At 37.6% G+C, this 19,151-nt stretch overlaps 1 protein-coding gene across 5 annotated transcripts in view; it reads right to left on the bottom strand.

The window, feature by feature from the left end:
* The window catches only part of LOC124275570, a 54,144-nt gene that overhangs the window by 22,087 nt on the left and 12,906 nt on the right, over window positions 1-19,151 (bottom strand). For all 5 annotated transcript variants that reach the window (XM_046711154.1, XM_046711156.1, XM_046711157.1 and 2 more), the window contains exon 4: window positions 3,155-3,396. In XM_046711154.1, the coding sequence (XP_046567110.1) occupies window positions 3,155-3,396 (242 nt within the window). The remainder of the gene's footprint in view (window positions 1-3,154; window positions 3,397-19,151) is intronic.

Raw genomic sequence — 19,151 nt, 5'->3', positions numbered from 1 at the left:
TTGCAAAATGACATATAAGTCTTGTTAATAGATCTATAAGTCAACAGTAAGAAGTTCATACTGCTTTTTCCTGTTGCCATCCCTGCTTAATAAAAGTAAAATTTGTTGTAATCAGTTTTTTAAGAGCAGATGACTGCGCCAGAATTCATCCCGTTATATTATTGTGCATGTTTGAACTTGATCGCCGGGAAATGTGTGCACGGCTGATTGCTATTTACGGCTCAAATACACACAGTAATCTTATATTTAATTAATTTATAGAGCAAAAACTGTAATTAAAATTACACAATGTTAGGATATATTTCTGTGGGTTAAATAATATTCTACCATGACTTCAGTAAACACTGGATTGTGATTGGTTAATTAAAGTCAGTCAGAGGTATATAATCACGTTATACAGGTCTCTGTTTTCCGTGCGCAATCATACATGGTTTACGGTAATGCACTATTTTTGTCTGCCCACTAACATGGCGGACACCAAACAACCTACCGATGCATCGATAAATGACGGCGATTTTACTGTCGGAAATTACACATATGTCTTTAAAGATGGATTTAGCGATGATGGGCACGACTCACTACTTGCGTAAATCACAGCAATAGGTGTTTATACATACAAAAGTACTTCGAAAGCATGTAAACAAATATTCAGTCGAACAAGATCAAAACATCGTCTGCTTTCCGAATAAAAATTCAGCAAAAAACAAATATGTTTACGTTGATTCTAGGTTATGTCAGAATAGATCCAGCAATAGACTGCTACAAAATTTCCGTGTTAAATTTATTATCAGCTTTCGTCAACGATATCGCCACTGATCTTGATCCGGTAATGGAGGATGCATTAACTTCGAACGCCGAAGAAATTTTAATGCCTTCCGTCCACATAAATAAACAGTTGGGTTATCAATTCAAACAAAATGATATTTTGAAATTTGTACTATTTCAAATTTAGCGGTAGTAAAACAATTAAATCTACAGAATCTGCAAACCGTTCTGTTTAGCCCAACATATTTTTTTTTCTAAATGTATAATATCGTTGAAAAAGTTATTTAGCTTAGTCATAATCCCTTTATCCATTACACTGCTTGATCTAAAGTAGTCTATTAAAGTATAATTAATTACCTTACCGTGTTTATGCCAGAGGTACACCCTCGTGTCCTGATCCATCCTTTCGGAAATATCACCACAAATCTGGCTCTTTGTCAACAGACTCGCGATTCAATTTGAATTCACTACACTTTGAAGCCACAAGGTCACAAAACACTTTCCAAAATGTAGAAAATAATATCCGTAGAATCGAATTTGAGCACAAAGTACACACATGAGTGTGTAAGAGTCACCACAGCTGTCGCACGCAGACGTAGAGGTGCGTGAAATCGTCAAGTTGACAGGGCGCAAAATTCAACAGTATCTAAATTCGGTACAACACGGACTTCTCGTTACAGCAAAAGCGCCGCCCCTACTCTTAAATTTTGTACCAGTACCAGTAATTAGACATCAAAGACTATCTCAGTCATACAATCAGGTTAACCTTGCGCATAAACTGTTAGAGGCTCTCCTGTCGCATCTTTCCAAATGTAAACAATGACTTCGGAGAAAAGGTCAAGGCCATGAGGTTGCTGCCACTATTCTGGTGGGGAAAGGGTCTACGGTGGAATTTTCAAATGTGAACCAAGCTTTTAAACTTATTTGATATATGTTTTCCAACTTATCAGTTAATGATTGGTGATTGATGCATTGAAAAACAAAAACGTGATTTGTTATTACTGAATCTGGAGTTTGTTAGTCATTGACGGTTTGCCACAAAACACCCGCTTCGGCGATACCACTTGAGATTGGAATGCGAGGCCGATTCACGTATTGACTCGTAACCAAAGAAAGAGCTCCACCTGAAATTGTTCATAAAATTGTCATGGTAGAATGGAGATAAACCTACTGTGTGGGAAAATCAGAGGTATAACGAAATTATAATAGCTCTAAATTGTTCATTTAAAACCTCACGCTACGCGTTCGGTTTTAAATGAAATTTAGAGCTATTATAATTTCGTTATATACCTCTGATTTTCCCACACAGTAGGTTTATCTCCTAAGTATTCTGTATTATATTTTACTGATGACTGCGCCAGAATTTATCCCGCTATATTATTGTGCATGTTTGAACTTGATCGCCGGGAAACGTGTGCACAGCTGATTGTACAATAATTGTCATAATGACTAATATGTAATAGTATGTTGAAATAATAAAAACGTACAGGTTAATATGCATTTTATTCATCATTCACAACATAAAGGCTGTTATCGTGGCAAACATCCTGGCAGATGTACCGGTAACCTGTAACATCGTCCTGGCGGGGCACTGGCGAGCTAAAAAATATTTCCGTGAAATTGTATCTCATAGATAAGACGACACCCCTCTACTGACATATTTTTTGGGTCCTCAAAATTTGGCTTATAGACCATAATATACGGTACATAATAAGTTGTAGGCTTATCCCACTGGGTAAGTCACAATATGGCTGAAATGTTGCTGATGTGACTTAAAATCTTAACTCACTCACTCTCACCAGGCATACACAAATACCCTCTGTTTAGCTGTGTGCCATTTGCAGAACTTTATACCTCCCATGTTTATGATTTACCACAGTTGAACAGCTAAACAGAGATTGAGATATGAATCCCTTGTTACTCTACAAACTGCTGCGATTATAAATATATACACAGAGGATACAGTATTTTTCTAGTATTTAACAAGTAAGGATACAAATGGTAATCAATAATGATCATGCTGATAAAGTTCTAGATGATTTTTATATCTAGATTTAGGTGCACTCTTTCACCTAATGAACTACAGTCAAGCACCGTTGTCTCGATATTCATGGGACCAAGAACAAATATCGAGTTGTCCGAACTTCGAGACATCCGATCAGGCCATATCATCACATATCACTATGAAAGAAAACAAAACAAAAAGTAGATTTCATGTATATCTATTTGTATATATATTTTTACTCACAGGCATCGCAACCACACACGATACAGCTCATGTTACAGTGTACATCTTGAATGATACAAGAGTTATCTGAGTTTGACACAACGGTGCTCGACTGTAATTTGAAACCAATGTTAGAGCTAGAACTTAGACCTAGAAACCCACCTCCGGTATTCCTCTGTGGTTGTCTGGGTGATATTGGGCTGCCACCAGGCATCAAATGGTCTGGACGGACGTTGACACACTCTTTCCTCCTTCACAAGATCTTGCTTCACTGGCATGGGCGGCACACCCTTGGACTTGACGGGAACATCATGGGAGCTGACATCACGAACATACGATGTGGCTACCACTCCTGGCTTCCATTCACATGTCATGGAGATATCCTTGAGGAGCTGAAGTACAGACTGCAATGAAAAAGACAATCACCTTCAGAGATGACTACTGAGAGCATTTTGACTATAGTTTAACCCTGTTAATATATAATAGTATTTTCAAAGTAAGGACTAATAAAAACATGTTAAATATAACTCAAATCAGTTGAATATTTATAAATGATTTTTTGAGCAATCATTTTCGTTTTTTCGTTCAGTTGCTGAAAGAATACAAGCTGGAAGTTTTTGCTGTTCGGAGGATGGAAGCACTCCTGATCTCAAAATGCAGGCTCTTGAAAATACTAGGTTAACTATTGTTTTCAAGGACATACGAGGTGTGCCAAATTATATACATCTGCCTGTCCCAAATTGTCTCCTAGCAACATTTTAATAGAACGTGAGTAGACTCCGTCCTTTAACTACTTGAACTCCTGATTTTAGTCACATTCGGTATAAGCAAATGTCTACCCCATCACTTTGTTTGGGACCCGTGAAGGTCCGGGTTAGAATGAGCCTTCAGTAACCCATGCTTGTCGTAAGAGGCGACTAATAGGATTGGGTGGTCAGTAGGGCTGTACAATATTACCAGTAAACCAGTATACACTGGTACAGTATCTCCCCGATATGATTATCGCGATATGGTTCAGATTCTGCAATATATTGGGTCATCCAGAGTTAGCTCCCTTGAATTACCTGCCCTTGATTTCGATAGCAAAAATATGTGCCACATATACTTTTATTTCTGTTGGATTCATGTAACATTTTACAAGTGGAAGTATCATTATAATATTCTACCAAATGCTTTACGTTTTGTGGGTTTGAATAGTTTCATTTGGAGGAATTAAGTGGCCCCAAATGGACCATTTTTTTTATTTGGACTTCATAGTAGAGCGTCTGGCTCTGAGTGACCATTTTACAATTCACAGTATTTTGTTTGTTTTGGTTGTTTCATAATTGGACATATGATATCAATTTATCATGAAGGTTTAAGTCTTATAAATTTTGTAGGACTGTAATATGCCATTCTTGTCAAGGATGTTAGTTACTGGAGGTCACATGCGATTTTAAGCTCACGTAGTTCACCTACATCATGTTTATATTTCATTTTGCAATAGTTCATGTTAACACATGTTATATTGGAGTTGAATCTGAATGAATCACTGACATACAGAAACAATAATTGCATACTGCATTCTGTTGAAGCAAACAACACTGACCATGAAAATCATGTTATACTATTACCTTTATCATTATGTTTGCAAAACTTTGTTGCAATACTTCAATCAAACATTCCACGTTAAAGCTCTATATAATTATATTTATCTGTAAATGATTGGCATACAGCCATACACAAAGGGGACGGGGAGCCTGAAAGTATGGTGTTACAGCAACTGAGAAGTTGATGTCGCCCACAGAGAGCTTTTATGAAATTATAATGTACCCACTTGGCCAGAAACCTTCCAGTCAATATATCACAATATGTATTGCGATATCTCTTAAATTATTGCAATACATCGCAATATGAAAATCAGGACAATATCCAGCCCTAGTGGTCAGGCTCGCTGGCTTGGTTGACACATGTCATCGGTTCCCAATTGCGCATATCGATGCTCATGCTGTTGATCACTCCTTTTTATTCTCATCTCATCGTATCATAACTGCATGGATCGATGCTCATGATGTTGATCACTGGATTGTCTGGTCCAGACTCGATTATTTACAGACCGCCGCCATATAGCTGGAATATTGCTGAGTGTGGCGTAAAACTAAACTCACTCACTCACTCAATTTGTTTAGCTAGTTCATGAATTGATTTTAATTTATGTAAATTGATGGTTACTGTATTCCCAGGACCATTTTTAAAAACATATGAAACATTGTTTGCTAGTTCTTAGATTGCTTTTGTTGTTTTGTTTTTTGCACCAGGAGGAACAGGTGATAATTTTGTCAATAATACACACTCCATAACATTGCAACATTCACTATTTTATTGATAATTTTTGCAGTGAGAGAAAAGGCTGTCAGTTTGCACTATATAACATTTAAGCTATGAAGCAATGTTCCATATCATCACATTTTCACATTGTCAAGGATGTTACTGCGCTGTGACAAAATGTGTTCTATAGAGATGGTGTCATGCTAAACCAGTTCCAAGGTTACCACTGTCCTTCAGTTCCATCTGACTAGCTGACACTTGTTTTGTTTGTTTGTTGTTTAATGCAGCACTCGGCAATATTCCATCTATATGGTGATGGTCTGTAAATAATTGAGTCTTGACCAGACAATCCAGTGATCAACATCATGAGCATTGATCTACACATTTGGGATACAATGACAACTAAGTCAGCGAGCCTGACCACGTGATCCCAAAATTTGCCTCTTATGACAAGCATGGGTTGCCAAAGACCTGGGTCCCATTTCACAAAGCTTTCGTACCGTTACGACTGTCGTAAGCCTATGTTACAGTATAGGAGGTACGAATCCTACGAGAAAAGTTACGAGAACTTAGGCTTACGAGAGCTTTGTGAAACATTAACCAGTTCTTCACGGGTTAAGCTGATACACATTCATTACTTCAGAATACCAGTACCATATTTGTTCATACCGATGCACAAACTGACATGACAGGGATTTTGAACTTGATAAAATATCCTTCCAAATCTGCATGTTAGTTTGCTAGCCAAAGATAGCCAAAGACAAAAAGGTGTACCGAGGATGAAACCCCTGCAAAGATGACTCGTAGCACTTGAGAGCCATCATTCTGAACCGGTTTTCAAAATTTCAATTTAACTACCCACTGCAATTTTAACTGCACATATTTTTGAGAGACTGTAAATATGAGCTTATGAGTTACATTGAGAGACTGTAGCTGTGGTATAATGTGCGTCCTTGAGAGACAGCAACTATGGGATTACGTGTCTTTGAGAGACAGTAACTATGGGATAATGTGCGACCTTGAGAGACAGCAACTATGGGATTATGTGTCTTTGAGAGACAGTAACTATGGGATAATGTGCGACCTTGAGAGACAGCAACTATGGGATTATGTGTCTTTGAGAGACAGTAACTATGGGATAATGTGCGACCTTGAGAGACAGCAACTATGGGATTATGTGTCTTTGAGAGACAGTAACTATGGGATAATGTGCGACCTTGAGAGATAGCAACTATGGGATTATGTGTCTTTGAGAGACAGTAACTATGGGATAATGTGCGACCTTGAGAGATAGCAACTATGGGATTACGTGTCTTTGAGAGACAGTAACTATGGGATAATGTGCGACCTTGAGAGACAGCAACTATTGGATTACGTGTCTTTGAGAGACAGTAACTATGGGATAATGTGCGACCTTGAGAGACAGCAACTATGGGATTACGTGTCTTTGAGAGACAGTAACTATGGGATAATGTGCGACCTTGAGAGACAGCAACTATGGGATTTACGTGTCTTTGAGAGACAGTAACTATGGGATAATGTGCATCCTTGAGAGACAGCAACTATGGAAATTTTGTGTCTTTGAGAGACAGTAACTATGGGATAATGTGCATCGAGACAGTAACTATGGGATAATGTGCATCCTTGAGCGAGAGCAACTATGGGATTCTGGCGTCTTTGAGAGACAGTAAATGTGAGCTTATGAGTTACATTGAGAGAGTTACTATCAGTCTATGTGCATCCTTGAGAGACAGCAACTATGGGATTACGCGTCTTTGAGAGACAGTAAATATGAGCTTATGAGTTACATTGAGAGAGTTACTATCAGTCTATGTGCATCCTTGAGAGACAGCAACTATGGGATTACGTGTCTTTGAGAGACAGTAACTATGGGATAATGTGCATCCTTGAGCGAGAGCAACTATGGGATTACGTGTCTTTGAGAGACAGTAACTATGGGATAATGTGCGACCTTGAGAGACAGCAACTATGGGATTACGTGTCTTTGAGAGACAGTAACTATGGGATAATGTGCATCCTTGAGAGACAGCAACTATGGGATTACGTGTCTTTGAGAGACAGTAACTATGGGATAATGTGCGACCTTGAGAGACAGCAACTATGGGATTACGTGTCTTTGAGAGACAGTAACTATGGGATAATGTGCGACCTTGAGAGACAGCAACTATGGGATTACGTGTCTTTGAGAGACAGTAACTATGGGATAATGTGCATCCTTGAGAGACAGCAACTATGGAAATTTTGTGTCTTTGAGAGACAGTAACTATGGGATAATGTGCATCCTTGAGCTAGAGCAACTATGGGATTACGCGTCTTTGAGAGACAGTAAATGTGAGCTTATGAGTTACATTGAGAGAGTTACTATCAGTCTATGTGCATCCTTGAGAGACAGCAACTATGGGATTACGCGTCTTTGAGAGACAGTAAATATGAGCTTATGAGTTACATTGAGAGAGTTACTATCAGTCTATGTGCATCCTTGAGAGACAGCAACTATGGGATTACGTGTCTTTGAGAGACAGTAACTATGGGATAATGTGCGACCTTGAGAGACAGCAACTATGGGATTACGTGTCTTTGAGAGACAGTAACTATGGGATAATGTGCGACCTTGAGAGACAGCAACTATGGGATTACGTGTCTTTGAGAGACAGTAACTATGGGATAATGTGCATCCTTGAGAGACAGCAACTATGGGATTACGTGTCTTTGAGAGACAGTAACTATGGGATAATGTGCGACCTTGAGAGACAGCAACTATGAGATTACGTGTCTTTGAGAGACAGTAACTATGGGATAATGTGCGACCTTGAGAGACAGCAACTATGGGATTACGTGTCTTTGAGAGACAGTAACTATGGGATAATGTGCATCCTTGAGAGACAGCAACTATGGAAATTTTGTGTCTTTGAGAGACAGTAACTATGGGATAATGTGCATCCTTGAGCGAGAGCAACTATGGGATTACGCGTCTTTGAGAGACAGTAAATGTGAGCTTATGAGTTACATTGAGAGAGTTACTATCAGTCTATGTGCATCCTTGAGAGACAGCAACTATGGGATTACGCGTCTTTGAGAGACAGTAAATATGAGCTTATGAGTTACATTGAGAGAGTTACTATCAGTCTATGTGCATCCTTGAGAGACAGCAACTATGGGATTACATGTCTTTGAGAGACTGGAGAGACAGTAACTATCAGCTTATGTGTATCCTTGAGACTATAGCCTATGTTTTTCCTTGAGAAACAGTAACTAAAGGCTTGGCTTATGTAAGATCAAGTTGTGCATGTTCCTAGTTTCCCATTCTCTTCCCACAGAGGTTACTCCTGTCATATCTTCCTACGTAACCTCTGTTCTAATACGGCCATATTTCCCGGTTCTCGTAAAATCCCCTAGCGGCAAAAGATCGCAACACGAATTATCTCCCTTCTTTCTATCCAATCAGAACACGCGTTACATCGACTTAGATTCAACTTGAATAACACAAGCAAATGTGGGGCCACAAATATCCCCCCATCTGCCGGGGACTTGTGTTGATATTACACACAAGACGTTTAATGGCTAGCTTGTCCGTTGTCAACGAGGGCGATGGAGACGCCACTGATCCGCCATAACATGACTGAGTTCTGTCTAGAAGAAACGTTTGCGCATCGCGCAGGGGAAGAGGTTTAGTTTTCTCGAAGCATACGGAAATTACCGAGGCCTTGCGAATGATCACTTTTGAAACAACGTCGCTGATTGCACAACTAAATCTGATTACCTCCAATCACGAGTCTTGAACGCTCACACCATGAAAGGGCCGTATTAGAACAGAGGTTACGTAGGAAGATATGACAGGAGTAACCTCTGTGGGAAGAGAATGCTAGTTTCCTGGCCCCAACCTGGAGGTGTAGGGCAGTTGTTCATGTTCTCTGAAGAGTTTGCAATGACTTGTCATTTTTTAGCTTCAGTAGAAACAAGGATAATGTCAACAGAAGGGGAATATTCTGAAGGTCAATGTGAAAAAATTCACATAAGTTGTTCCCGAAAAATTGTGATAAGTTCTATATTCACATATTTCTGTCCTGTGACTGAATGCTTTCTTTATTCTATACTATCACATCCCACGGCTCAACTGACTGATACACCACAATTCTGGGCCTGTAAACTTACAGTGAGCTGTGTTGTGTAATCTGAAACTTTGTCAAACCATATCACATCCATCACGATTTCCACAAGCTTGCATAGACCTTGAATACAGATTCCGTCTCTCATGCAGAGTGCAAAACAACCACCTGCACTGAAGAGCGCCTACTACTTTGTTTGTGTCAGTTTCTGGCCAGTCAAAATATAATCTTGGCAGTTCACTCACTAGCTTCATTTTCTATTTTATGAAACATAATACATAAAACTTCCTAATCAATGTGATATAAAAAAGCTGTAATAATTTAATATTGTTTTATTTTAAAATTGTAACAACATATACTAGTTCTACAAGTGTCAGAACCTCTTTGATATTGATTCAGACTCTGCTACCAGATTTTCCCTTGTATTTGATCAGGTAACAAGACTGTCCCTTTAAATCATAAATTTGCTATTGAAAAACTACTACCGGTATGCTATTAAGTGAAATATGCCCAAATCCATAACAATTTCTAAGGAAGGACACAAAGCAAACCACATGCAAATATGATGATCAACCAAATGTAATACAAACATTCAACCAGGAAAAATGCAGGTAAATTTGCCTAAGAAATTTAAGGCACACTTCGGTATAATCTCTGAAAGGAAAATGTCATACTTCCTCCACATTCTAATGAATTTGAGACTATTACATCTTGTAAAGGGTTCCCCTTTGATTGTGCAAAACACATATTTTGTGCTTCAAATACATATTGTGTTTTAGCTGGTCTGTCGCACAGTCTCTGAACCATATTATTTTCCCTACAGCCTAGCCCACCATGCAATCCTAAAGCCCTAAATGAAGCAAGTCTAGATTTCCCCAGGTTCAGGAAAATGAATGTCTGGTCTCCCTTGGGCTCCATTTCAATATAAATGGGTTTATTTGTTACAATCAAAATTATATATATTCTGAGACTAACCATTAGTCTATCTTTTAGCCAGGGTAGTAAGAAGCCCTACAGGAACAAAGGTGATGTTTAGAAGACAATAAAGCAGACAAAGCATTTGAGATGGGGCAGTAATTCCACTAGCACAGATAGTTCAAACTAAGGAATATTCTCATAGGTCACATACCAAGTTATACACGGACACACCCATGATTAACATAATCAATACGTGTACTCCATACTGCTCATACTAATATCTTCTGTCAAAAATGTATCACAACCTGCTTAAAATACAAAATGCCACAATATGTTCAAAACCTGTTTCAGTTATACTGAGTGTAAAAATTATAATATTCTAATAAGTGATGCACATGATCAGCTGATAATTACACTATTTAATTTTCCCTGTTCACATAGCTGTATTTGGTTGAAACCATGCACACACACCAGCTGTTATGTTTCCATTGTGGAACTTGGGCACTGTGGTAAATCTAGTAGTTGAAGTGTTCACTCATCACGTCACCATGGTCAAAGGCCAGGGTTAGCGATTCTGATGAAATATTGCTAAAAGGGGCATTAAAACATACTCACTCATGCACTCATTCACTCACAATGAAGGTGGTGGGGTGGCCTAGTGGTTAAAGTGTTAGCTTGTCAGGCCATAGATCTGGGTTTGATGCCCTACATAGGTACAAAATGTGAAGCCGAATTCTGGTGTTCCCCTGCCTTGATATTGTTGGAATATTGCTAAATGTGGCATAAAACTAAACTCACTCACTCACAATGCAAGGGTCCGTGTACTGAGGTGAATAATGATAGTTTTGGTACTTTAAATGTTTGTCAAAGTGAAAGCGGAATATGATACTAAGAATATGAGTTAGCAGAATTAACAAACACTGATGACTCATAGATACAGTTCCTATGCACCATATGGTGTCAGGTAAAAACACCTGTATGTGAGATGCAAGCAGCATGTGCAGCTGTCAGGGAATGAATTGCCCCATATTGCACTATGTGTTCCTGACAAATGCCCCAACAGCCTCATTCAGCCTTCATCATTCACGCTTTTCCGACAATACTAAATAGTACTGGGACAGGTCAAAATCCAATAATTATTGAGCTCATTGGCTGATAGATTATCAGTTCTGCTCCAGTTATCAATGCTTCAATTGTGCTTCAAATTTGAAATGACTTCAACTGTCAGAAAATATACTAGTATACACAGTAAACATTTCTGTCTTGTTGAACTAAAATAACCTTGGGGACTAGAGAAATCAGGTTTCTGGATTAGACTTTCTCAGTCCCTATACTGCATTATTTTTCCTTCTGGCCTGCCTGTCCTAAACAAAGCAAGTCTCGATATCCTCAGGTTCTGAATTTTCCATCTGTTTGGGGCTCCTTTTCAATCTACTGGTTTCTGTCAAAATTATATAAACTAAAAACAGCTGAAAAACAGTCTAAAAAAACAGCCTCACAGCACCCAGTCAGGCAGGGCGCAGCATGGTACAACATGCTCTCAATATGGTAAACCTGGCTGAACGCCATGTGACCCAGGTTCTGTAATAATAATCTTGATAATCTTCCTGTCAGTACTGTGAATTGGTTTTGATTTGAATTTTTTAATGTAACTGATTTTGTGAACCTTTTCACTTTATTTTGAGAAATATTTGTTTTTCCCTTTAAAGCATGACCAACATCAAGAGACATCATTTAAGCCTTACAGCCTTGGTCCATACACACATGGAACAGACAGAACCAAGCAAAGACATGTCAACTAGTTCACTAATCCATGGACAACTAAACATGATGAAAATCTGGAAGAACTACTTGTCTTTTCTCATGTCATCGCATCATAACAGCGTAGATCGATGCTCATGATGTTGATCACTGGATTGTCTGGTCCAGACATCATTACTTACAGACAGCCACCATATGGCTGGAATATTGCTAAGCATGGCATTAAATGAAAAAACAACCAACCAACTTGTCTTTTCTAAAAATCTAAATGAATTGTCCAAAATGAATTGTGGACTAGTTGCCATCTTTCAGCTGTAGTTGTGTTGCAACTGCCAATCACCAAGATTGCCCTGCAAGAATTTAACCAATATTATCACCAAACTGTCATACCTACGAATTATTCACCACAATGCATCTTGTGATGTTTATCATGCTAATTAACATAATTAATGTGCCATATGAATTGAATAAATTTACATCAAATGCATGTGCTATATGTTTTGAATAAACATTGTGACATAAGCTATTCACCAACTGAACCAAAACAATAACAGCTATACAGAGGTACAGACAAGCTGACTATCTGCATAAATTACGCAAATATGTATGTGAAAACTCAATTCCTTTTAAGGCTATTGCGTACAGTAAAATACCTTTATAACCAACTCCAAGGGACCACTGAATCGTTTTATCTGTAGTTCGCTATTCACTTTTTTATGTGATAATATACGGTTTATTCGGAACTTTTAAAACAGTTCGCTACAGCTGTCAGTTCGTTATATCCGTGTTCGTTATAAAAGTATTCTACTGTACTTAATAAATTTCATCTTACATGCGTAGACACAAAAATGTCAGATCGTAGCTTGCGTAACTGTGGATAGATAAATTATCTGAGGAATATTGAGGGGTTCTATTTCAGCACATGAACTTGGCAACTTGCTGTCTTTCTTATAGTTTCTCATATTACAGATCAAATATAAATAACAAACACGTAAACCAACATTTAAACTTTATTATATATTTAAAATTAATGGAAAATGGCAAAATACCCACTTGAGTTTGAGTGAAGTGGGTACAATGTTTTTGGTTACTCAAAGGAAAATTAGGATACCCAAGAGAGATGAACACAAGCAAGTACATAACTCAATGACCCAAAAAGTTTTCTGTAGCTCTGGCTATGTGTGTTCTTTTCATTTGTCCAGTCATGAGTTTGTTCAGTTCATTCAGGAACAGTGAGTTGGTTGGATTTGTTGAGTGAGTGAGTGGTTTATGTTTCAGCCAGCAACATCATCATGATAATGATGAGACAGAATCAGTAAGACACAATACCTGGAGTAGGAATTATATGGGTATGTTTTAGGGCTGCGCAATATAACCGGTTTACCGGTATTTACCGGTTCAGACATGAAAACGATACGTATTGCGATACGCTGATCGAAAACCGGTATTTTGACTTGCATTCGGAAAACTTCGTAACACTCGGAAATGTTCGGATATGTCCTTGTTTCATTTGTGCCAAAATATTATTCACATTTTTATTTTATCATGATTAAAAGTTGTTATTAAAGCTTAATCAAGCCTAGTGATTTTGTTGTGTTTTTGCTCTATAAATCAAGAAGTAACTCGATAGTAGTTTTTTGTTTAAAAGTACTTCATACAATATATTGCAATACATATCGCAATACATGCTTTCGCATCGCAATATATCGCAATATGAAAATTCTCTGCAATACCCACCCCTAGTATGATTGTGTCAGCAACGTTCCAGATATATGTTAATAAATCAGCAGGAGTGGAGGGTAGCCTTGTGGTTAAAGCATTTGCTCGTCACGCCGAAGGTCCAAGTGGCATAAAACCCGACACACACTGATAAATCATTCATGACCTGAGTATGGACGAGAAAATCCAGTGATCGATTTTGTGAGTAACGACCCTCGCTGTCATGGTACAAATTACAAATGACGCACTACCAGTATATCAATCAAGTCCTGAGTCTGATCACCCAATCCATTCAGTTCCCTCTTACAAGCAGCAACGTTTACTGTCGACCTGTCTTAACCCAACATTACATTGGGGAAATAGAAATTAAACAATTCCATAAGGAAGTAAGTAGATATATAAGTTTATTTGCATTTTGAATAGGGCTGGCTAAAATGATTAAAAATTGGTAATACAGTCAATGGGAAGAATTATTAACATTTATCAATATGAAAATTGTGTCATCCATAATATTCTTCATAAATTATTTCTTTAGTAAGGTTTTATTTACCAAAACAGTTTAGTGCCAAAGACAGAATGCAATTTGCTGCAAGTTTTAGAGACTGAGCCTGCTGAATACATTACCCACTTGTGGTTGTTAGTAATCCATACAAGAATGTGTCACTATTCACCAGTAACACAAAATATATTGATGTTCGTCATGCACCTTTTTTTGTTTTTGTTCGGTGTAACGTCACCAATATTTTTTTATGTCCGATCAATATTTAGATACCGTTTTGTTTGTTGTTTAATGCTTCACTCGGCAATATTCCAGCTGTGTGGCGATGGTCTTCAAATATCGAGTCAGGATAAACAATCCAGTGATCAACAGCATGAGCATCAATCTACAAAAATGGGATACGATGACATGTGTCAACCAAGTCAGCGAGTCTGACCACCAGATCCCGGTTGTCACATCTTATGACAAGCATGGGTTGCTGAAGATCAATTCTAATCCAGATCTTCACGGGTTATTTAGATATTGATTATCAATCTCAACATGGTTTAACATTGCGCTAATAAATTTCGTTGCGTCCATTGTCAATTTTTATGCATATAGGACGCAGGAATTTGCGTCACGTAAATCCCTGAGGACTGATAAATATTTTGGCTGTTACACAGATTTATCCAGAATACCAAACTAAATACCCTTGGCAGACAATTGGGAAAAAGAAAAATGATTTTGTTCCAAACTTTGGATTTACTTATTCCATATTTTCCTAAATTTGGGGGTAAATAACTAAATTAAATGGCTAAAATTTCATTGAATGCAAACATGTCAAACAGTAAAACCTCTTCTTGTATATTTATCCAGAAGTCTGTGAAAGCGGTGAAATGCATACCACCTGTGCAAAACAATTTATTGCAATAACAACATGATATGGTTATTTCTTTACTCCATTTGGAGAGCTTTCACTGACATTTGTTTCCGACTTCTAGCTGAATACCAGAATCTGAGCAGTCTAGATAAATCCCTGCTCCCTATATCCTTACAGGTTTGATCAAGTTTCAGTTACCCTGGTTACATAGAGGTGTGCTTAAATCACAAGGTGTGTAGCATAATGCATCATATGATATCTGCAGAAATACCCATTAATCAAGTAAAGCTGTGGGCAGACATACTAGAGCTGCGTCTGCTGCTGACAGACACTACAGAATCAGCAACAGGTGTTCCTGTACAGACAGTCAGATGTGTTTGATCCTGTGTCAAATACTGATGAATGTTGTCTAGTGGTGAAATGTCAGACGATCAAACCAGGAAGCTGAAACAACATTGTCTATCGAAACAGGGATATTTGTTATCAAGCATGCCCCAGGGCAACTGTTTAGTTGTTTAGGGGTGCCCTTTGGAATTCAGGTAGACTAATATCCAGTCTCCGAAATGAACATATGTAACAGAAAATAACAGTTTTTAATATCTAACAAAAAATAATAAAAATTGGCCATTTTCAGAAAACTGTAGCTAGCATGGTAATCAAGAATTGTCAACAATATCACTTCAGATACAAAAAGCAGTTGAAATGGAGAGAGTTTCAATTTCTAAATCCCATTGTATATTTTGTGAGTCATGCTGTATATTAAACATGTTAAACAAGTCAAACTGTCGGACTTGTTGGTCTGGTCATTGTCTAAGTGTTTGTCCAGTTTACTTGTGGGAAGACAAAGTGCTCAAGCAGATTTTCAATTCTACTTAATATACTATGATCCTGAATAGCAAACGAATAACAATTTTACCAAGCAAGTCTTAATGCAAGCGTTAATTAAATTACGATGCAAGGTCAGCATCATTAGAATTTAGAGCTCTGATGATTTACTAAGCAAAATGCAAACATTTTTCCAAAGGTCTTTGACAAACAGTACAGAATCTATCTGCACGTTTTAAAAAACATATAGAGGATGCGACCTAATAAAACAATGAACCTCTGGGTTAGAATTAGTCTTCAGAAACTAATGCTTGTCCAAAGAAGCGACTAACAGGATTGGGTGATCAGGCTCGCTGCTTTGGTAGATGCATGTCATCTCATTGCAAAAGCATAGATCAATGCTCATGCTGTTGATCACTCGATTGTCTGGTTCAAACTCGATTATTTACCGACCACCTTCATATAGCTGGAATATTGCTGTGTGCAGTGCTAAACAAAACCTAACACACAAACAAACTACCATGAACCAGACGACATGATTTTATCTGCAGGGTTACTGAACATTATGGGATGAGTCAGAGAGTGATCAAATGAATATATCGAATATGATTATACTGAAATAACATCATGTTGAAATTCTGGGCAACAATCAAGATCAGAGAGCCATGAGCTGTGTTCAAGGTTGTATATCAAGCGGCACAACAGTTGTCATCAACAGCAGTTCAATATATAGTAAACTATGCTCATAACAAACTGATGATTACTACGAACGGTTTCTTTGTCTGAGCCACTTGCTGTATGTAACAGTCGAAATGTGTATAACAACCCAAACTAGTGGTCCCCTTTGACATAACCATAGTTTACTGTACATAATACAGCATATCAGAAATAATGTCTTCACTGTATATTACCAGCTGTTGCCATATATTACAGATGTGTCTCAGATGTTAAAAATTGTATGCATTGTAACTTGGAGTTTTCTGTGCGTGGTTAGGTCAAGAAGTTGGTCATGGAAATATCTTTATATATTCTTTTAAACAAAGATTGCTACCTTCAACAGGAATTTCAGTACTCAATAAATGATTCAGGCTGACACATTCAACAGTCATTTCAGTACTCAACAAGCATTGTCACTAAGGTGACATAATCCCCCCGCCGCAAATTATCAAATCAAACTTAAAAAGTAATGTATGTAACCAGTCAACCTCTCTTGATATCTTGATCTGTAGTTGTTCAAACACACAAATATTTTCAAGACTCACTTTGACCTTAACATGAATGTCATGGTGTATGAAATATGCAAAAAAATAGTAATAAAAAAATTGCTTATCAAAAGAGAAGTCTTGAAAGTACATGAAGAAAATCCAGTGAACCGTTCTTGAGATATCTTGCTGACAAGCTTAACATGTAGGTTAACATGCTTAAATCTTCAAAGTGTTGCTGTGACTTTGAAAATTATGTGAAGGTCACCAAAATCGACTGGGCCCTGCACCTTCCCAAGATAAAACTTGATGTCAATATGAAGAAAAGCAAGTGATTAGTTCTTGAGATATCTCACCAGGGCTCGTTTCAAGGGAGGTTAATCTACTTGCACCAGGTGCAACCTAAGATAAAAACCTAGTTGCACCAGCCAAATTCCAGTTGCAATGTAGTGTGTTAAAACGTCAGAGGTTTCGGTGCACATAAACATATTTCCGTGATGTAGTACCTATGAAACCATAGCCTAATACTATATCCCTCGCTTTGCGTTAAACGCACGGCAGGGGATAATGAAATCTAGTAATATCTGACTGTTATACAGCTGTACACTATAACCTTTAAACACTTATAGACCAATGAATGTTATAGCTACATGTATATGAAACACTGCTTCATATTTACATCCAGTAAAGAAACGAGCCCAATGAATAATGATTCAACATTGGCACTCTAGTTTGAGCTAGAGGTTGTATACTGAATACACGTTCTGTTGAAATGTTATTATTATGTAGATTTTGATCCTTATGAATTAGGGTGTAGATATTTACATGACAAAAAATAATGATCATCATGCAGGGTTCGAAATACCCCATATATTAGCATGCCATGGCACATAAAATATTGAAATGGCACGGATAAAAAAGGTTCTTGGTGCCCTTAAGGCATGCCTAAAGTTTTAGAGACATAACTCACCTCTAGTCATTTAATCCCCAAAACAAAACACTTATGCAATGACAAACAGGCAAAAACATTTATTGACTTTATCGCCCAGGAAATCAGTGGAATTATGATGGATGATATAAAAAAATGTGGTTGTTTTTCCATTTAGTGTGATGGGAGTACTGATAGTTCGAGTATTGATGAATTGTGTATGATTGATATATTGAACAAGTGAACCTGTCACAAAATTCTTCAAATTATCATCATCATTGCTACAGTCATTTATTCTCAAAAAAGATGTGGGCACACTTGATTTCTGAAAGGCACACTTAAAATCTTTGCCTGATGCCCTAAGGCACACTTAAAAAAAAATGTATTTCCATCCCTGTCATGATTATATTCCATTAATCACCGAATTTACATGACTATTCACGGCAATAACCAACATAGTAATCTTGTGTACACACAAAATGGTGATGTCACAATATGTGGCTTAAAATAACATATGGTTATTTAGCAAACATACTGATTACCGAAATCTTAAAATCACTGAACTGGAGCCAACATGGAGTGTGACCTTAGTGCTTTGACAATTGTAAGCCTATGTTAATGTATGATCACCCTAGCACTAAGATCACTTTGAGCAAGTGGATGCTGATTTTACTGAGATTATCCCTGTGATAAAGTTGTCACATCATGAATATTGCTAACAAAAGTTTAAAAATATCCTTCCTCTATTCAGACCTTTGACAAAAGACAACAACAACTAAGTAAGATTTTTTTCCATTTGTGACATGTCATAACATGTCCGTGCCTTTTTCTTTTATATTTTCATTTTTACATAATCAGAAAATTATTATAAAAAGATTTCTTAAATAATATGTATGGTCGCCTATTTCCCGATATCTGTGGCTTTCCGCTCGGTAACATGACATAACAACGGAAAATACCTCCGTTTTCGAAGCTTCCTATGAATAACATGGCAGGCGAATCGTTTGATGTCGA

The sequence above is a fragment of the Haliotis rubra genome, unplaced genomic scaffold (assembly GCF_003918875.1).
Source record: "Haliotis rubra isolate DU_JTF1 unplaced genomic scaffold, ASM391887v1 Scf20, whole genome shotgun sequence".
Lineage (NCBI taxonomy): Eukaryota > Metazoa > Mollusca > Gastropoda > Lepetellida > Haliotidae > Haliotis > Haliotis rubra.
The sequence above is the reverse complement of the archived record's forward strand: the minus strand, read 5'-3'. Positions and strand labels throughout refer to the sequence as shown.